Source organism: Halichoerus grypus, chromosome 1 (assembly GCF_964656455.1).
Source record: "Halichoerus grypus chromosome 1, mHalGry1.hap1.1, whole genome shotgun sequence".
Lineage (NCBI taxonomy): Eukaryota > Metazoa > Chordata > Mammalia > Carnivora > Phocidae > Halichoerus > Halichoerus grypus.
In genome coordinates, this window is record NC_135712.1 from 143,795,549 (window position 1) to 143,817,790 (window position 22,242).

The 22,242-nt window shown below is 42.2% G+C and overlaps 1 protein-coding gene across 1 annotated transcript in view; it reads left to right on the plus strand.

Annotated features, from left to right (window-relative positions):
- The window catches only part of GPD1L (glycerol-3-phosphate dehydrogenase 1 like), an 80,510-nt gene extending 79,342 nt beyond the window's left edge, over window positions 1-1,168 (plus strand). The window contains exon 8 of the mRNA XM_078072749.1: window positions 17-1,168. Coding sequence (XP_077928875.1) covers window positions 17-125 — 109 coding nt within the window. The 3' untranslated portion in view covers window positions 126-1,168. The remainder of the gene's footprint in view (window positions 1-16) is intronic.
- Window positions 1,169-22,242: the final 21,074 nt, after the last annotated feature.

Genomic DNA, 22,242 nt, shown 5'->3' on the forward strand with positions numbered 1-22,242 from the left:
TATTTATTTGGGGCAGGGCAGCGGGAAAGGGAGAGAGAGAATCCTCAGGCAGACTCCCCACTGAGCTCGGAAACCAACATGGGGCTTCATCCCAGGACCCGGAGATCATACCTGAGTTGCAATGAAGAGTCAGCTGCTTAACCGACTGAGTCACCCAGGGGCCCCCCCCTGTGCTGCATTCCGTTGGCTCCAGCATAAGGTCAAGGAGAGAGGAGTTACAAGCCGTCTCCCCGCGGGGGGAGTGGCGAGGTCACACTGAGGAGAGACTGCGGGATGGAGATATTGTTGTAGCTGTCTACAGACAATACAATATAGCCCACTGTTATAAAAACACAATGGACTAGAATTAGGAAAACCCTGGAATGGAAGCAGGGCAGGACTAGCACAGCTGGTCCGCAAACCTTCTGCGTATCTGGCTGGGTCCCTGTCTGGCTCACTGTCTTTTCCTTGGTCTTCCTCAATTTCCTTTGGCCCCTGCTCTTCCCTCAACCCTCCCCAATCCTCCACCTGTGACCTACCATGGCCTCTCCAGCCTTTCTCAAGCTTCCCCCAAAATGTCTTCGTTCAAATTCCTGAGAGTGACTCTGATTGGCTCAGCTCATATTCCTCAGCAGCTGGTGATCCAGTCATGGGAGAGGCTGGTGCCAGTTGGAAGTAAAGGGAAAGGGGGCTGGGCAGCTGTCAGATCACATTGCCATTGGTTCTCACACGGAGCTGCACACTTGAATCACTTGGGCAGCTTTCAAAAAAAAAAAAAAAAATACTCATGGGGGAGCCTGGGTCCTGGGATCGAGCCCCACATCAGGCTCTCGCTCAGTGGGGAGTCTGCTTCTCCCTCTTCCTCTCCCTCTGTGATCTCTCTCACTCTCTCTGAAATAAATAAAGTCTTTAAAAAAATACTCATGGCTTGCGTCCCATCCCTAGATGTTCTGATTTAATTAGTTTGGGGTCAGGGACTGAGTTTATTTTTTTTTTATTTTTTATTTTTTTAAAGATTTTATTTATTTGACACAGAGAGAGAGAGAGCAAGAGAGAGAGAAAGAGAGAAAGAGCACAAGCAGGGGGAGCGGCAGGCAGAGGGAGAAGCAGGCTTCCTGCATGAGCAGGGAGCCTGATGCGGGGCTCGATCCGAGGACTCTGGAATCATGACCTGAGCTGAAGGCAGTGGTTTAACCAACTGAGCCACCCAGGCGCCCCAGGGACTGAGTTTAGATACATGGTACCCATGCCTTCTCCCACAACCAGGGGACGCTGCTGCTGGCTCTGTTACTCTGGGAATGACTAAGGTATGACCGCAGCTTGTCCAAGGAGTATCGTCTACCATACAGGGAAAGAAAAACAGGCTTTTCTTGTTTTTTGTCTTTGAGTATGTGTTTGTTTGTTTGTTTTTCACAAATAAAATCTCAAAGAATCTGTGAGCTAGAAAGCAACTCAGAGACAACCAAATATGACACATACATTTACAGATATGGAATAGGGTGACCAGTTTACCCTGGTCTGCCTGGGACTGTCCCAGCTTGAATACGGAAACTCCTACCACGTCCCCAGGGAAATCTCCCGGTCCCGGGCAAACCGAGAAGGTTGGTCACCCTATATGGAAACTCTATCCCCATTGGCAGTCACTGCCCATTGTCCCCTGCCCTCAACTGCTCGAGGCCACTTACATCTACTCTCTGTCTGTATGGAAATGCCTGTTTAAACATCTCATATACGTGGCATCCCACAATATGTGGTCTGTTGTGTCTGGCTTATTTCACTCAGCATAGTGTTTGTAAGGATCATTCATGTAGCGTGGATCAGTACCTCATTTCTTTTTATGGCTGAATAATATTCCATGGCATGGCTATACCACATTCATCAGTTCGTGGACATGTGGGTCATTTCCACTTTTTAGCTATTATGAAAAATGCTGCTATGAACATACACGTACAGGTTTTTGTGTGGACATGTGTTTTCAGTTCTCTCGGGTGTACTCCGAGGACTGGAATTGCTGGGTCATATGGTAACTTTATATTTAACATTTTGAGGAACTGCCATATTGTTTTCCACAGTGGCAATGTTATTTTGCAATCCCACCAACAGTGCACAAAATGTTCCAAGCTTTCCACATACTTACCAACACCTGTTATTATCTGTCTTTTTAATTATAGCCATCCTAGTGGATATGAGTGGCATCTCATTAAGGTTTTGATTTGCATTTTCCTGATGACTAATGATGGTAAACATCTTTTCATGTACTTATTAGCCATTTGTGTATCTTCTTAGGGATATGTGTATTCAGATCCTTCGTTCTCGTTTTTTAATTTTTTAGAGAGATGGGGCCCAGAGGGAAAGGGAGAGAAAAAATCTTAAGCAGGCTCCATGCCCAGCGTGGAGCCCAATACGGGGCTTGATCCCACAACCCTGATCATGATCTGAGCTGAAATCAAGAGTCAGATGTTTAACATGCTGAGCCACCCAGGCACCCCCCTACTTCACTCATTTTTAAGTTGATTGTGTTTTTAAAATTGAGTTGTAAGAGTTCCTTATATAGTCTAGTTACAAGTCTCTTGTCAAACACATGGTTTGCAAATATTTTCTGCCATCCAGTGGATTTTCTTTTCATTTTCATTTTCTTGATTGCATCCTTGCAGCACGAAAATTTTAAATTTTGATTAAGCCCTATTTACCTACTTTTTCTCTTCTTGCTTCTGCTTTTGGTGTCATACCTAACAAACTATTGCCTAATCCAGAGTCATGAAGATTTAAGCCTATGTGTTCTTCCAAGAGTTTTGTAGTTTTCGCTTTTATATTTAGGTTTTTAATCCATTTTGAGCTCAGTTTTGTATATGGCATGAGGTAAGGGCCTACTTCATTTTTTTGCATGTGGTTATCCAGCTGTCCCAGCACAATTAATTAAAGAGACTTCTTGTCCCATTGAATGGTGTTGTCACGTTTGTCAAAAACAAACTGACCACAGATAAATGGGTTTCTTTCCAGACTCTCAATTCTTTCTTTTCTTTTCTCTTCTTTTCTTTTCTTTTCCTTTCTTTTCTTTCCTTCCTTCCTTCTTTTTTTAATTAAAAAAGATTTTTTTTGAGTAGGCTCCACACCCATGGGCTTCAACTTATGACCCTGAGGTCAAAAGTCGCATGCTCTACCGACTGAGCCAGCTAGGCACCCCCTAGACTCTCAATTCTATGTCATTGACCCATGTCTATCCTTATGCCCATACCAACACGGTCCTGATTACTGTAGCTTTAGAGTATGTTTAGAAATAGAGAAGTGTAAGTTCTCTAGCATAGTTCTTCCTTTTTGGTTGTTTTGGTTATTCTGAGTCCCTCGAATATCCATATATGATTCTTGCTCTCAGAATCCAGTGGGAACCCAGCCGTGTGCACTCCCAGCCTGCAGACCTTTGCCATCAACTCCTGGGGCCCCTCATCGGGATGGTACCAGCCCGTTCACCACCACACCTCTGAGGTGCCTCTGATCCCTTGGCACCTTCCTTACTTAATGCTTGAGGACTCAGCCAAGGAAACCACCACTCTACTTTTCCCAACAGTCAAAAGTAAGATTCTCAAACAAAAGAGAAAATAAAACAAAACAAAACAGGAGAGCCTGGCCATTCTATGGTCATTTCAGCTTCTCTTTCGTTGGGCAAAGGGCTCCTGAGACCCAGTTTTCTGGCCAGGTTCTACGTGATCTGCCGGCTAAATGGTTCCTGGAGAACATGCATTGGCCTCTTACCTGCTTTATAGGTGTCTTAAAACAAGGTAACCCACTCAGGGCCAGAATAAAATTAGTGGACATTTTGGGCAGGCTCATAATTTGGCATCCCCTCAAAGTGATGCTTTTTAAATATTTGCTTAGCAGGAGTGGGAAGAACTGATTTTCTATCCATACACGGGCCCAAACAGCTCGACTCACTGCGTATCCCTCTGCTGGCCGCAGGAGTCAGCAGACTCAAAACTTGAGGCAAAAGAGATTCCCTCTGCTTCTGATGTCCCTCTTTCTCCAGTTGTTTGTTGGGCTTTTCTGAATCAAATATTTTTAACCTCAATTACAAAATTACATTACTCGTATTAGCTTATCACTCACTATCATTTTCTCTCTGAAGCATGCCTCCCTCTTGTATTCATTTCATTTTATTGGATTCTCTCTATGAGCATATAGTGCAATGTGTAGTCCTTGGTCATGACCCTGCCTTAGAAAAAGTCCAGAGAATTGTGTAATGTGTGTATGCATTCGAAATGCATGTAAATGGTAACCTGACTTTAGCTTCATCAGAATTACCTGGAGAAAGACAAAGATTCCTGGCCTCACCCCAGACATGATTCTGCAGATCTGTGTGGGGCTGGAGAGCCTACATTCATAACAGGTTCCCTGAGGATGCTGAGGCTGCCGGGCCGTGGGCCATACTTGGAATAGCACTAGTTTAAATCTCCCTCTATTTTTAAAGTTGAATCATTCAACCTTTTATTCTCAAGATCTGTCCATATTATTGTGTATGTCTTCAATTCATTCATTCTATCTGATGCAAGAATTCCATGGTCTGCCTCTCTTCAACAGCTTACTTTTCCACACTCCTAGTGATGGACACCATCACCCTCTCTCACACATAGGGTGCTGCAATGAATGTTCTCACGTGTCCTTGTGGATGTAGGAATGAGTTTCTCTGAGGCTTATACCCAGGAGTGGGGAACTCTGGACTAGCAGTACATATTTGCACACCTAAGTTCTCTAAGCACTTCCAGACTGTTGCTTTCCAAGATGATCAAACCAGACCCACTCCCACATGTGAAGAGTCCATAAACTTCTTGGAAGGCATAAAGTGTAATTTTTTTTTCAAGATTTATTTATTGGAGAGAGAGAGAGTGAGAGAGAGCATGAGAGGGGAGAGGGTCAGAGGGAGAAGCAGACTCCCCACCGAGCGGGGAGCCTGACTTGGGACTCGATCCCGGGACTCCAGGATCATGACCTGAGCCGAAGGCAGTCGCTTAACCAACTGAGCCACCCAGGCGCCCCATAAAGTGTAATTTTGATAATAAGAGAAATCTGTCAGTCCCTGTAAACAACAAGATGAGAAGCAATATTTGGTTTTGGAATTTTACCTGATCGGCACACTGTATGTTCCAAAACCACTGAGCAGAGATGGGTCTATGCCGACAAGGAGTCCACCTGCGTCCACACACACACGCACACATGCACACACCCACGTGCCTGCATCCAGCCCTGAGGCATGAACTGCACGGGCACAAGCAGAGACTGTTTTTATTTCCTGGGCTTGCCTTAATGTGAGCCCCCCACACAAGCCAGAGAATGACAGATCATCCAGGATCTGCCTCTGATCGAGGCTCTGTGAAGCCCATGGGACCAGAAGTTGCTCCAGGGTTGGGAAGAGACCCGGAACTCTCGGCAGGCTCAGTCAGAAGCTTTGGAGCAGTGGCTGGACAACCCATTGTCTCAATGATCTGATCTCGCTCAGTAGGATTTGCTTTCCTGTTGATACCTGATGTTCTCAACAATAAGCATTTAAAAATAGAAGCTTCATGACAAGTCCGTGCCTTTAAAATTACCCACAAAATTCTTTAGCAGATGCCTTTGTTGACCTTAGCTATTCTTTGAAAGCTATCCCTTTTTGATACTTACAAATGAAGTTAAATTGGGCTTTATATCAAATGACCCAATTCTCCTTTCTAAAGGAGCATGGGGGGGAGGGGGTAGTGGAGCTGTGATAATTTGGGCAATCCTCCAGACAACAGATACTTGTGTTGATGTACCGATATTATAGTTCTTTGTAACTCAGTTCTGTCATGAATTACGTTTGAGATGCCACGACTAGTCTAGCGACATTGAACTGCCAGACTCTCTAGAAAAAACAGTTGATGGGGAAAATAGCAAGCAAAGAGACTTTAGAAAAGGAAATTTTATCAAATGTCAGAGAAAAGTACATAATCATTCATTCAAGTATATATAAGGGTCTTTGAATTGATGTGGTATTTCATGGGGTACCGTTTATCGCTTTGTCCACATTTTGTAAAATCAACTCTTGATTTAAAAACACAAATCTTAAAAGTCACACTCAGCAACTTTGTCGATGACCCCAAACTGGGAGAAAGGGCAAATTTAAAAATGGCACAATGCATATTTAAATGATTTCAACACATCAGAATGCTGAGCTGAAACCCGCAAGATAAAATGGAAACTGCAGCTGTATGTAAGTATAAACTAAATAAGCCCGCACAGGTATGGGAGACCAGGCGCCTGGGTTTGTCCCCATCCATGTACAAAAGAAACCAACTAAGATGACACAGTTTTAGGAGAAAACTTTTAAGAGAAAAAGGAGTCATGATCCTGAGAAATAGCAGCCCCTGATACTCTCACAGTCCATCTTCTTTGAGACACTAAACCTGGTGAGGTAGGGATTGGGTCCTCCTTGCCCTTAATTGGATTCCAGAGCCTGGCTGGTAATAGGTGCCCAGTGCATACTTGGTGAAGGAATGAAGATATACTGAACCAAACACAGGCATTCCACTGTCAGAGGGAATATTGAAAATTAAGGCCCATCCTGAGGAAAACCAGGATGGTGAACCCTGGGTAGGATTAACTGGTAACAAAGAGCCAGGATGGATTGTGTGGGATGAACTTGATGGGGATCTTAAAATATGCAGAAGGCAGTTGGGGGAAACAGTAGGATTGTGCACCTTGGTCCAGAGCCCAGAAGTGCACTCCTGGGTGAGAGAGAGGCAGGTTCAGGTTTAATGTAATAACCTTCTCAGGGTGATAACTGTCTGGCGACAGAAGATGGACAGCCTTGCCTGACAGGATGTTCTTTCCTGTTGAAGAGTTCCAGCAGCGCTTGACAGGTTTGAGAGGAACCCTCTGTTGAGGGAAGAATTTTATTTCCCCCAAAATGGTGCTTATTAGGTTTCCTAAAATACAGGAAAACATGAAGAAGAACACAAAAGTGGCCCATAAGTCACCTCCTTTGGAAACTACCAAAGGTGAAAAAGAAAATGATTGAAAGGCATTTAAAACGTTATTTTAAATTCTACTTGTTACAGCTTAAATTGGTAGTGGAAATGGTGGTCCTTTTTAACTGGAGCCAGACTGTGGAAGGTCTTGAATATCTGGCCCCCAAATATCTAGATTCTATTCAGATGGTCTTAAGTGGCTTCTTGCTTTTTAGGGCCAAAGTTGGCATTCAAAAGCTGAAGTGTTCAACCAAAGAAGTTGTTTTGAGAAACATATGTGGGTTGCTTGCAGCCATTAAGGATTATATAGCTTGAAACTTCATCCCTTCTCAGGGCAGAAACTTCCAGAAAGAAATGAATCCCATTTATTGCTAAGCCGGCTGGGTTTGTTTCTTTAAATATAAATCTCTACAACTGCCACCCAAAGCTGTAGTTATATTCTCAGAATTGGGTCTATAAAGTCCTACAAGTCTTCTCTTACGGTTGTAACCAGGGAGCCCATTTATCGGGGCCCTAGCCGCATGCCTTGTCACTCTGGAAGAGCAGGCTTTATAGCAAGTCCTCCAAGAGAGCAAACCTTAAGGTCAGGACTTCTTGCCTGTGGCGCCCAGCTATAGATCTGTCAGCTCATGATAGCACTCCTCCCCTCTTCTGGCTCTGTGCCTTATCCCTAATCCCATGCTCGCCCCTTAGGCCACAGTGATTGGTAGAGTGGTAGGCCCCTTACTCAAAATAAGCCAAACCACATTATTCAATCTCTTACCACCATAATTACCACAAAGATCCACCCCAAACTGGGCCAAAGGCAAGAGGGGCTAAAGGCCTGAGAATCATGAGTGGCCATGTTGTCCATACCTGGAAGAAACCCACCCCAGGGAATGAAGACAATATGGCAGATTGTGTTTACAAAAAATGGCCACAGAAATATTTCTCGTCCCACATGCTTTTCTAGAACCTAGCTACTCCCTACGACTGACCCCATCCTATGAGACCAGTGGGCCCCTGTGACTGCCACCACTGCTAGAGGAAGGTCGGGAGATACTATTGGACTCTGAGGCCAGCTCACAGGGGCAACAGAGCTTCCTCCTGGCTCTCTCTCGGAGGCCTGTCCTTGGCATCCAGCTCCCATGCTCTGAGTAGCCACATGGATAGACCCACATAGAGAGATGTCTAGAGCCCTCGCCCCCGCTGACCTCCAGGTGACAGCACTAACTTGCCAGCCTGACTGAACTCTCTTAGAAGCAGATCCCCCACCCCTCAGCTGAGGCCTCCAGCTGATATCACAAGAGGCAGAGATGAGCCTTCCCATCCATGGCAAACCCTGTCCAAACTGCAGATTCATGATCATAATAAATGACTGTCATTGTTTCAAGCTCCTAAGGTTTGGGGTGGCTTGTTATATAGCAATACATAACTGGTATACTCGGGAAGATGGAGAGTCACAGTGGTTTTTGAGCACTTAGTTCCATCGTCTGTGGGGCCTACCAGCACCTTCTTGAAGTAATGAGAATCTTGCAAAATCACCTTTTGTCTAAAATCATTGGGTTTCTGTCACTTGCTGTCAAAACAATCCTGATTAACACTGGTGGTCATGATTAAGGATGGGTTCTGCTCAAATAAGAAGGTTGTCTGAGACCTGCTGGTCCTATACCACCCTCTCCTCCCAAGACACTCAATTATAGACTACTGAATTTTAAGATGAACAAAACTGCCCTGCAACCCCCACCCTGCCTTCAAAAAATCTGTAATGACAAGGTTGCCGACTTTAATTTTGTCACATTGGACCATTTCTTTAAAAATCAACTGCTATCTACTTTTACTGTTATTATCTTATATTAAAAAGGATATTTAAACATTAAAAATGTAGAAAGGACAGAATCTCTCAGAATAAAGAAGAGTCCTTTAAACTGAATACATTTGGTGTCATGCAAAATTTACCATAGTGACATTTTTTCCCCCTTTTCACTATGGCATAGTGCAAAGTTTATCATAGCTGGGTATCAGTCCCCGATGCTTGGAGACTGGTAAGTTGGCTAGGGGCCACTGGGAGGGGAAAGCAAAGCTCAATACAGCACAGTCTGCCCTCAGAGAACTAACTTTAAAGAACCCCGGCGTTGGGATATAGAGGCGGCTGGCTTGGGGTAGCTGGCCGTGCCTAGCCATGTTGTTTCCAGAGCGGCCCTTCTCCAGACATACTTACGTGTTAATCGATGACCTTGTTTCATGAAGCAGTATTGAATATTATGGCCAGGTATGCAGACTGGAGAATCAGAAGAAAGCCAGGTTTAGATCTCAGTGTCAACCACTTTATTTATATTTTATCTATTTTCTTTCTATTTATGTATCTATCTACCTACCTACCTACCTATCTATCTATTTATCTATCTATCATCTATTTAGTTATTTATTTAGAGCTTGGATAATTTACCTCTCAATTTCCCGACTGCTAAATAGGAATGTCTTAGTTTGAATTTCCTAGAAACAGACCCCAGAACTAGGATTCACTTGAAAGTGACATATCAGATATTTAAGAAAGAAAAGAGATGAACATATGGGAAGGGGGGAAAGAAAAAAAGGAGAGAGGGAAACAAGCCATAATGACTCTTAACGACAGAGAACAAACAGGGTTGATGGAGAGAGGTGGGTGGGGGATGGGCTAGATGGGGGATGGGCATTAAGGAGGGCACTCGTGATGAGCCCTGGGTGTTACATGTAAGTGATGAATCACTGAATTCTACGCCAGAAACCAATATTGCACTGTATGTTACCTAACAAAATTTAACTTAAAAAAATAGATAAACCGATATTGATTTACTGGGGGAAAAAGAAAAGAAAAGAAAGTGACACAGCAGGAAGCATTTCCAGGATAGACAAGGGGTAGAGGACAGTGGAACAGACAGCCAAGCCCAAGTGCAATAGCCAGCCCCATCCCACTGGGGCTCATTCTGGCTCACTTCCACTGGAGTTAAGGACGTGTTAGGGGAAGGATGCTTGGAAACCGCCAAGCATTTGCAACAAGGCTTCCTGCAGCCTGAGGGCCATTCTAGGACAAAGACACCAGAGACTCGGGTGCTGGCTGGGGAGAAACCCAAGATGGTGTGCAATACCAACAGCCCCAACTAGGGGGTCGGGACAGTACTGACTACCTCATTTCGTGGTTGTGCCTCGCTCTGGGTCACTCCGTAGTTCACAAAGAACAAAGAGGAGAAAGAGAAGAGAAAGAAGAAGAAAAGGAGAAATTCTCTGCTGTCCAGTGGGTTGAACCATACCTTCTTCAGTGAGATCTAAACATCTTCCAAGTTTGGTCTTCCTTGGGTATGCTCCCTCAGCATTAGGGTACCATATATTTGCTCTTTTATCTTACAGTTACTCTTTTATTTTAGTGAAATACTCCTTTATGTAAAACGTCCCCTATTCAATCTACTGTATTCTTCTCTCTCCTAGTTCGACCCATACTGCTACACACGTGAAGTGAAGTTCTTTTTTACAAAAGGAAAATATCAAGAAAGCTATCAGGGTACTCAGTTCTGATTAAAGGCCAGAAAAAGTCTAACTGCAATTTTCAAATAATATGAAGCTCTCTTGCCAGCAATTCGTGTTAAGTGCTTTTAGGAGCAAATAGTTGTTTTTTAAAATGATTTATCAGAGGGGCACCTGGGTGGCTCAGTCGTTAAGCGTCTGCCTTCGGCTCGGGTCGTGGTCCCAGGGTCCTGCGATCGAGCCCCGCATCGGGCTCCCTGCTCAGCGGGAAGCCTGCTTCTCCCTCTCCTACTCCCCCTGCTTGTGTTCCCTCTCTCGCTGTGTCTCTCTCTGTCAAATAAATAAAATCTTTAAAAATAAAATAAAATAAAATAAAATAAAATAAAATGATTTATCAGAGCCTAGATTCATCCTTTCAATCATTGGTCTAAAAATCTAAATTACATCAAAAATAGAATATATCAGGTAAGGATCTGCGTGTTTCATATGACAAAAATCAAAACAAAACAAAACCAACCTCCCCCTTAAAACCTCCAAAACCTCAAGTTGCCTTTACAATAAATGGACCGTGTTGGCTCATATAACCAAAATACCCAAAGGCAAGGCTGTCTTTAGGAGCAGTGTGATTCAGGGCCCAAATGATGTCGCCGTAGAAAACTCTTTCCTTCTATGTTTTTAGATTTATTCTCATACCAATTGCCCTTCGTCCAGCAGCTTTAGGCCCTCCTCTTGTATGGCAGCAAAATGGCCCCAGCAAACATCTTCTCTCATTAGTTCTGATTGGGTTATATTACTTTTCCTAAGCCAGTCAACATGGTGATTTAAGCCAATCAGGGCCCTGTCCTAGAACTGAGGGTAAAATCAATCCCATCTAAACCACGTGTCTGAGAAAAAGAAATGGTTCCCTACAGGAAAACCAGGATAATGTTTTATTTTTTTTTATTTTTTTATTTTTTTAAAGATTTTTTTTTTTTTTAATTTATTTGACATAGAGAGAGGGAACACAAGGAGGGGGAGTAGGAGAGGGAGAAGCAGGCTTCCAGCTGAGCAGGGAGCCCGATGCGGGGCTCGATCCCAGGACGCTGGGATCATGACCTGAGCTGAAGGCAGAAGCTTAACTGTCTGAGCCACCCAGGCGCCCCCAGGATAATGTTTTAAAGGGGGAATAGATGCTGAGCAGTTTTTATTTAATTTATTTAATTAATTAATTTATTTATATTTAAGATTTTTAAGTAATCTCTAAAACCAACGTGGGGCTTAAACTCACAAACCCAACATCAAGTATCACTCTACATCCCTGATGCTGAGCAGTTTTTAAAGATGACAAGAGTCATCTATAGACACATGGTGAAAATAAAACAGTAAAGCAAAGAATTTCTGGCTTCAGCTCAACTTGCAGAACTTTGAAGAAACCGATATATCTTAAGGAAGAAGAACTAGTATAGTAATGTACAATAGGAGAAAAACCCTTCAGAATGCCAGCCCTGAAAATCCTAGGAATCTAATATATCAGCATGTTTTAAAAACACTGTGAAAAAAAGAAGTCATTCACAAGGCGACCCCAGTTAATTTGGTGCCTCTGTACAAAAAAGGGAACTCCTGATCCAAGGCTTTAATGCCAACTGCCAGAAAATTTATCCAGATCTAAAACGCCTACCATGTAAATGGTGCCTCTCCAGGTAAGGACTCCTTTGTGCAGTGCACAACTGGTACAGCAGTATGCAAAATACCTGTCCATTCCAATGGTTCAAAATGCCAAGGGCAGGAATAATATTATCTCCTTCCAGACCTAATATCTCCCTCTAGGGGCAGTGTTCTCAGAGAATGTGAGCTTCCCAACATGTTTTCTCATATCACTTCACCTCTTGGGTTTGGAGAATATGGGAAGAGGAAAGAAGTGTCAGAGACAGCTTCACATCAGATAAGCTGGCTTTCTTTCCAGTTGCAGGCAAGCTACACCGCATTCTTCTCCCCGCATATCCAAGGGAATGTGGCTGATGTGCTTCCAACAGGAACCCTAGGGCACAACTTCTTTTATCTATTTGAAATATTTATGATCACTCATTACCATAATGTTGTTAACATATATCAATATACAGGACATCCTTCTAAACTGCAATGTGAATATCATTCCTCTTTGGTTCTATACATGATAAGATTTCCATACAGAAATTACTACCTGCCCCCAGGATTTTCGGAAATTCTTATCATTACTTTCACCAAGTGTCCACTGGCTTCCAAACTTAACTTTCACATAAGCGACTTGCTCCTTGCCACGCTGCTGCAAAAACGAACTTTCTACAGTGCTGCTATAATTACATCATTCTCCTGCATAAAATACTTTAATATTTTCCTATTCGTTTCAGGTTAAAATCAGTAACTCTCAGCATAATTTTTAAAACTGAAAAATCTAGAAAAATGCTAAAATTTGTTGAATTCATTAGTGAGGAAACCAGTAAGAAAATAAATCTGGTTCAAGAAACATCTGAGGAGGGGCGCCTGGGTGGCTCAGTCGTTAAGCGTCTGCCTTCGGCTCAGGTCATGATCCCAGGAACCTGGGATCGAGCCCCGCATCTGGCTCCCTGCTCAGGGGGAAGCCTGCTTCTCCCTCTCCCACTCCCCCTGCTTGTGTTCCCTCTCTGGCTGTCTCTCTCTATCAAATAAATAAATAAAATCTTTAAAAAAAAAAATTAAAAAAAAAAAAAAGAAACATCTGAGGAGGGCACCTGGGTGGCTCAGTCGGTTAAGCGTCTGCCTTCGGCCCAGGTCATGATCCCAGGGTCCTGGGATTGAGTCCCGTGTTGGGCTCTCTGCTCAGCGGGGAGTCTGCTTCTCCCTCTGTCCCTCCCCCCAACTCGTGTTCTCTCTCTCTCTCAAAAATAAATAAATCTTTCAAAAAAAGAGAAACATCTGTGGAACTGAGGTTTTATATAGACCTTTTCAAAAAAGAAAGTTAGAATAAGTTTGCTAAATGACATACAAAACTGTTTAATGTCCTACAAGGCAATAAACTGCAACCCTTGAGATGAACTTTTCTACCAGACAGAATTTATTTGCATCTCTGCGAGACACAAATCTACTAATTTTCATGGAACTTCCCGAAGTCTGAGTCCTTAAGTAATAGTATGTGGCCAGATCACACAATGCTACAGTTACCTGGAGAACTGTGTGATCTTCGGGTGGGCCTCTTACTCATGGCTTCAGTAGGACATTGGAAGCATGTGCAGTAATCTACTTGGCCTAATTGCTAGGTTTTCTATAATTTTCCCTAACCTTCTGCATAAATATGATCCTCATGTACTTTGCCAGGCTCATTTCCTGCCACTTCAGAGATTCTCCAGGCAAATGAGCTGGAGCACAGTGCCCCAGAACATGTGCTGCTGACTCATGCCCTTCGTCTTTTGCATAGGCTATTCCTTCTTCCTAAACACCCTTCCACTCTTCACCCCATTCCAGTCCTTTCTCCCTTCGGTTGAGCTGGGTAACATCTGGTTAACTCTTGAAGGACAGCTCCAAAGCTGAGCGGGAGGATCGCCTATAGTGAGGCTTTCTGGGTTATCCCTCTCCCCCAACCCCTTCCCCATCTGCCCTGGATTAGGACCCCTTGTCAGTTCCCCTCCTATGCCTTGCAATAATCATAATGGTGACATTTACTGAGCTGTCACTATGTGTTTGGCACTGTGCCAAGCTCTCTATCTACTTGATTTCATTTCATTCTCCCAACAGCCCCATGAGGTGGGTACTATTATAACACCAGTTATAATATGATCACTCTCATAACTAGGAGATGTAATATTATAACCTCTCTCAGTCATGAAAAATGGAGGCACTGAGAGCTTAAGGAGCTGAGCCAAGGCCACACAGCTGATTGGTGGTGACCTGATTTCAAACCTGGGTCGTCTGACTGAAGAGTCTGGACCTCACTGATCACCTGAACTGTAAACAGTTAACCACTTGCTTCTATCCAGGCCAGACTATGAGATCTGGAGGGAAAGCTTCTCTTCCATCTCTCCACAGGGCTTGGCACTGACTAGGGGTCGTTCACCATTTGCCGACCAAATACAAAAGCTATTGCTGTAGGTAAACCTTATTTCACTGGGGAATTCCACAGTCTTTTCTGAGAGCAACCGTGCTCCTTGGTACCAATGCTCGGAGGTAGAATACCAGGATGAAGGAAGTCCTCATGGACCCGAATGATGCTTCTCACACACAATGTCCTCTTTGACCAAGTTCTTCTCAGGACTATACCGGAAAACTCAATGCAATTAAACTGTGTCCCACTGGAAATGCAATTATTCTATGATTAGGACAGAACGCTCTTTGAAGTGCGTGGTAGGACAGTCAAATGTATTATTTTATTGTACACTGGAGTCACACATTTCCTACAGAAAGCATTTCCAAAACTATACCAAACACGCAACTCCATTTTTATCAACTATAAAAACCAGACACAACTAATCTATGTTGATAGAGGTCAGGAGAGGGGTGGCGCAGGGGCAGGGGTGACTGAAGGGGGGGTCGGGGGCTTTGGGGGTGCTGGAAATGTTTTAGTTCATGACTTGAGTGCTGTTACACAGATGTATTTAATTTGTGAACATACATCAAGCTGCACACTATGAAATATGCACTTTTCTGTATGTACATTATCCTTCAGTAAAAAATGTTCAGGGGCACCTGGGTGGCTCAGTCGGTTAAGGTCTGCCTTTGGCTCAGGTCATGATCCCGGGGTCCTGGGATCGAGCCCCACATCGGGCTCCCTGCTCGGTGGGGAGCCTGCTTCTCCCTCTCCCTCTGCCTGCCGCTCCCCCTGCTTGTGCTCTCTCTCTCTCAGAAATTAAAAAAAACATCTTAAAAAAATGTTTAATTATACTAGATATGGATGGGAAAGTGGGACAAGTATATACACTTTTCATTCAATTTTCTAAAAAACATATTCAAGGTATTGCCAGGAAGTTAAACCTGAGGTAGCTAAACTAAAACCTAAAAAAGCTAAAAGCTAACTAAAACTAAATAATAAACTAAACTAAAAACTGAAAAAATCAGGGCTGAATGATAGACATATGCAAGTGAGAGGTGGACCCAGGAGGCGGGGGAGGCAAGGGGCAGCCACTACTCAGCCTGCTGAGCGTTGGGAGGTTAGTTTTTTCGGCGTTGGAATGCTCGCCCAGTGCGATCCAGCCCTTCCAAGTCATCAATGGCAGCAAGAAATCCACATCTTTATAAGGACTCTCCAACATTTTAAATGTCAGCAACTAGTCTTTTAAAAATGTTTAAACACTGTACCGGCCACCTGAAACACATCTGTGAGCCAAAGTCCCGCCTGTTGACCACTGGTTCATGAACTCTGTAGTAAACGGATAAAGCAGTACATGGAGTATCTCTTTAACTGCATTTTGCAGTAAACATTGTCTAACTCTGGGAACAATCCTAGTGGCTAAATGCTACGTGCTCGCAATATCTCACAGGGAACTCATTAGCCAGGGAACTCGATATCTCAATGGGCCGCACCTAACAAAGTGTGTTAGGCCATGACTCTGATAATATTGAGAAGAGCAAGGGTGTAGTGCAAGCCAGTACTGTCCCACCCTTTACCCGGCTAGGGCATCCATGCCCTACGCTACTATTGAGTTTTGGTCACAGCTCCTCACCTTCCCCAGAGGACTGACCTCAGAGCCGCTTTGCTCAGAGACTCCAACCCCCTACATGAGAAGGTGGGGGTACCTAAAGCCACTGACAGACTGATGTAGGAGTATATAAGCCCAGTGCTCTTACCCTAGGGTGGGAAACTCCCTCTACAGGGTTCCCTTGAGATCAAGATTGAGGCTGGACTTTGGCTGAACGCACATCTTCACGTTGCTTCAATCCCCTGACTCTATCCTGACTCCCTTCATCCTTACAGGATTTTCTGAGATAACAACCTCAACAAATAACTTGCACAGGAGAATCCTTGGCTCAGGCTCTGCTTCTGGGGATCCCAACCAAAGGTAAACGGTCTAGAAGGAAGAGTTGTTGGAAGAACCAAGTCTTAGACTGAGCGCTTACTAGTTAGATAATCCTGGATAATTAATGTTTTTGGCCCCCAGTTTCTTTATGGACTCATTAATTCATTCATTCATTGGAACCAATGGTTATACTTTTTAAAAAATTTTGCATCGGACTCTTGATCTTGGGGTTGTGAGTTTGGCCCTGTGTTGGGTGTAGAAAGAACTTTAAAAAAAATAAAAATCTTGAAAGAAAGAAAGAAAGAAAGGAAGAAAGAAGAAAGAAAGAAGAAAGAAAAAACAACTCTGTCAATTAAACTAGGAGATAATGACTTATCACTTAGAATTTTTATTTTATATTTATTGATAGACTCTTTACATTTATTTAATTTTTATTTTTTCCATCATTTTATTTTGAAAAATTTCAATCATACAAAAAAATAAAACAATTTTATACCCATATAGCCACATAATAAGGCTCCAAATTAATTTTTGTGCATGGTGTGAAGTAGGGGTTGGGTTGTTTTTTTTTTCTTTTCTTATAGATATCCATTGTTCTAGCACCATTTGTTGAAAAAATTTCTTTCCCTATTAGATTGCTTTGGCTTTTTATAAACTTATATAGACATAGATTTTTATAATTTATCTCTCTTACATATATGCAGAAGGAAGACATATCTGTTCATACATATATAATATATATTTTTATATATAATGTGTTATATATATTACACACATGTATATGTGTGCATATTAATATAATTGTAATAAATTCACATTTATAGTCTTATTCTTCTGAATCACTTTTCAACCTAGAGTCTTCATGTAAATGCTATTTATACCTGATATTATCCTCTAAGACATTAAGAATGTCATATATTCAGGATCTCTTAAGAGAGTACTCCACTATTATCTCCAGGATTTTTTTTCCAATGTCCTGACTGCATTTTGCAAGTTTTGATGTTGGTGCTTTCTAGATCTTATTAGAAGGGTCAATGGAAGATTTTCAGACAACAGCTAAGACTCATATTCCTTCTTCAAATGCCTCCTAAATGAGTTTTTGACCAAGCCACTGAAGGGTGGCCATTAATCAGTTTTACACCCAGGAATTATAGCTAAATTCACAAATGTGTAGGCAGTGACGAGTATATCAAAACTGCCATGTGGCCAACAGTGATTTTAAGCCACCTCTCTATTTCTGAGACGTCAAAATGTGAAAAAAAAATGTCTAATCCATTAGGCACCATTAGCCATTAGTTACCTTTCTATTTCTGAGATGTCAAAATGTGAAAAAAATGTCTAATCCAGCATTATGTACCCAGTGCTCAGGTCTGTGCCTGCCTACCAGGTGATCCTTAGTAAGTATTTCTTGAATAAATAAATAGTTTTTTAAAAATTTTTAAAGATTCCTTTGACCCGCTATTTTCCTCTGTTCAGTAGTTCTGACCTATAAAAATACACCATCATGCTTGCCAAGCCTCAAACCACCTACTTAGTAACTACACTACATTGTGGTGATACCCACATTACCTTATCATTTGTTTTCTTGGATGTTGCTGAATGCAATCTCAAGGGTGAAGGAAATGATGCACTAAATGTAGGTGTTTCCCAAATAAGTTAAAACCCAGAGCTTTTGAGAAACTAATGTTAAGGGCAGCCTTAGAAGCAGGGTTTTATTTTACAGCTAAAACATTGGTGTACTTTAAAGAAAAACTTATTTCCAAAATCATTACTGCTAAGTATACATGTGTTTGACCCACTGATGTCATTTGTTACTTTCAATTCAGCTTCTTGAACCTAGGATGGCACAGAATTTAAACCAACACATAGTCCACCAAAGCCCATTAAATATTCTGTGTTGACATCTATCCGGCCTGTAACTTGACGTCAGACTACATCTAATAATAAAATTTGTCAATCGGTCCTTCTACAATATAGATACTTTGTAGAATAATTTTATTTGGGCATAAAGAATCTTAGGGGCCTCTTGTGTATAAATAGCAGGACTTTCCCAAAATACTTGGATGTTTCAAAAAGAAATGATCTTGTCCGTTTCCTGGCTTAGCTAGCATGCTATAGTGATCAGATGTAACCATTAGGGGAAGCTGCGTGAAGGGCACCTGGGACCTCTCTACTGATTTTGCGACTTCTGAGACTTAGTCAGTTTGGGCTGCTATAACAAAGTCCCATAGACTGGGTGGTTTATAAACAAGAGAAATTATTTCTCACAGTTCTGGAGGCTGGAAGTCCAAGTTCAGGGTGTTGGTATGGTCAGGTTCTGGTGAGAGCCCTCCTCTGGGCTGTATCCTTACATGCTGGGAGGAGAGCAAGCCAGCTTGCTGACCTCTTCTCACAAGGGCACTAATCCCATTCATGCGGGTTCTATTCTTATGACCTCGCTCGTCTCCAAATACCATCACCTTGGGGATTTGGGCTGCAACTTATGAATTTGGGGGGAGGAGCACAAATACTCAGTCCATAACAAGACTATCAGCATCTCAAAATAAAAAATTTTTTTAAAAATTAAATGATCTTTTGGATCACTAGATCTTAGCATTATGGCTAGAAAGTGATTTATACACCATTAAAGAGATACTGCCCTCTGGGAAAAAAGTACCCTTGCATTGATGTTAGCATATTTATAATTGTAAATATTTCTTTTTCTTTCTTTCCTTCTTTCTTTCTTTCTTTCTTTCTTTCTTTCTTTCTTTGAGAGAGAGTGCAAGTGCAAACGAGGAAGGACAAAGAGAGAGGGAAGAGGGAGAGAATCTTAAGCAGGTTCCATGCTCAGCACAGAGCCCGATGCAGGGCTCGATCCCACAACCCTAAGATCATGACCTGAGCTGAAATCAAGAGATGGAGGCTTAACCGACTGAGCCACCCAGGCACCCCTCAAAGATTTCTTTTAAAAAATCCTGCTTACACTGAAAATGAAAGTGATGGTTACTTCTGGAGGGTGGCCTGGGGAAGAAGTAATTTTCATTTCTTGCATTTCTTTACTGATGGAATGTTATACATAAAGTTTTATTGCTTTTATAATCTGGGGGCATGGAGTGCTCGCAGTGGACATTTCCTTAAACAGCGACAATACTCAAATCACCCAATGAAAATGTTCCTGAATATTCTTCATTTTCAGAAGGAAATCTTACTCTGTTTTCAGTGGTTCTGAGAGTTATGTTTTGGGAATAATTTCAGCAAGGGAATAAATTTTAAACATCAAAACTACTATTTCTACCATTCTGCTAAATAAAAGTAAACTACTAAATTAAAACTGAATCTTAGCATGCATTTCTCCAAGTATTCTAGATCTCTTCAGATTAGACAGTCATTATAATTTTATAAAGTAACATTTTTATATTTTCAAGATCAAAATATATCAAATACAGCCACAGGCAAGCCACACACCATAAATAATTTTATCTTTCCAGCACATGATATCACTGTAAATACTGAAAGATCTTAATAATTTTTGGCTGCAGGGTACATTGCATTTTCCAAACTGGTCTTACAGTAGCTGATCCTATTAAATAAAAAGATTCTGGAATCATTGCTGTATTTGGAACACTCCCTGGCTTTTGATCATATTTACCTCCTTCTTCATTTCCCTCTGCCTAGTAGGTTTTTGTAACTCTATCATTGACTTTTTCTTTCCCCACCATAATAATGGCCAATTGCTGATTAGCTGATAGGCTCAAGCATAATTCAGTAAATAGAATGAAATCACTAAGACTGGGCTTAATCAATGTATCTCGATAAGAAATATCAATCCTTTAGTGACTGGTTTTCAATCCTTCAGTAAACATTTCCTGAGTACCTACCATGTGTCAGATCCTGTTGTAGGCATTGAGGACACAAGGATAGAAAGAAAAGGATGGGGATCTCCATAGGGAGACACCAGAACTCAGTGTGACCTGCACAATAATTGGGGTGACTAGGTAATATATCCTCTAAGACAGTGTTGAGAGTCAGAGGGGACACAAATAATATGGCATCTAGACAAGACACGTAGACTCAGATTGTCCCTGGTTCTAATGGAAGTTTATACAACATGTTATAAAAAAACAAAAAGGAAGGAACTGGCTGGAAAATCAGAACTGGAATAAAAATCACCATCCATTTTGGATCCACCAGTACTTTAAAGCTATGCTCTGAAAAATCATGTGCAACTAAGTTATTTAACTTGTAAAGAATCTTCATTCAAATGACTATTGTATGAAAGGCATTTTTAAAAGCAAGGCTGCCCAGCATAATTTTTGAAAGTTGTGTGGGCATTTGGATATATGGAGAAGGTTAAAGATAATTTGTTCCTGGAACAAGTATGCCATAGATCTATTCATTTCATATCAGAAGTTAATAAACCAACTCTAATGGAGTAATTATTTGTAAGCTCCCATCCAAATCTCTTTTTCACCTATTGCTATTCCCAGCACTCTTTAAAACTGCAACCCTAGCCACAGCAATTATATATGCTTCTCCGGTTTAAGGAGTAAATTAATTTTGCAAGTAATTCCCCCCAAAGATCTATATGAGAGGCAATTCTATTTTACACTTTTTTTTCCAGAATGGCAATAAATAGTACAACACATGGATATGAAACCACACCTTGCTATGGTTAAAATGTCAAGCTCTTTATTTTTTTTTTAAGATTTTATTTATTTATTCATGAGAGACACAGAGAGAGAGAGAGAGAGAAGCAGAGGGAGAAGCAGGCTTCCCGCTAAGCAGGGAGCCCGATGCGGGACTCGATCCCAGGACCCTGGGATCATGACCTGAGCCGAAGGCAGACACTTAACCATCTGAGCCACCCAGGCACCCAAATGTCAAGCTCTTTAAAACCTACTTGCTGAAATAGTTCCAGTCCGAAAAGCAAAAAGGTTTTCTAGAGGGACTTAGTTAAAACCCTGTAAAGTAACTTTTTTGCATATGTCTTTAATGGCCGTGCCTATCAACAGTTGTGTTTGTTTCCACTAATCAGCTGCACTGGGAAAAGGTGGCTGTGGATACTCTGTCTACAGAGGCATTTGGAGGGAACAAAGTCTTGTTTGCCATCCAAACACACCACTCCAGCAGGTGGGTTGGAAATGACATTTGCATGTGTGTTGCAGATACCTGGGCAGTAGGTCCATTGTGAAAAAACACCTGGATACACATTACCTGATATTTTAACAAATGTGGGTTGTTCCTGACCTAGAGGCGGGACCCAGGCTGCGGGAGGGAAGAGTACTGAGTTTGTGTCCTAGCTTTGGGCACTCACCCACCGAGCTTGCTCTTGCATCTGTGACTTGAGGGTTTGGGGCTCCATGGGCTCTAAGCCTCCCTCCCACCTTCCTAGCCCAGTCCACAGCCTTGAGACAACATGTCATTGGGAGCAGCTGATGGGAGCAATTTTCTTTTCAGACGAGCTTTGGGGCTTAACTAGACGGTGCAATGTGCCAAAGAGGACAGGGGGACGTGATGGAGGAGGAGATGCCATAACCCCTATCTGGATTCACAAGGCTCCGCCCCCCGCCTGTGAGTACACAAGGGCTGGCCTTCTGTGGGATACTTAATAGCATAAAGATTCAGGGTAATAATATAAAACCCCAGAAGTCACCTACAGTGTTGCCTCATTTCCCAACAAATAATCATGATTATTATCACCCAAATAATAATAATAATTTGCCACTGATAATAAACTTTAAGTAGACAAACCCAGGTCTTGAGGAGTCAGAAGCTTTTGCAATCTTGAGGGCCATCTTTAAGAAAGACAATGCACTATTATAAATACAAAATTAGGCAAGAAATGTAAAGACATTGATAGGGGCCCTCATAGAGCTTTTGGAAGG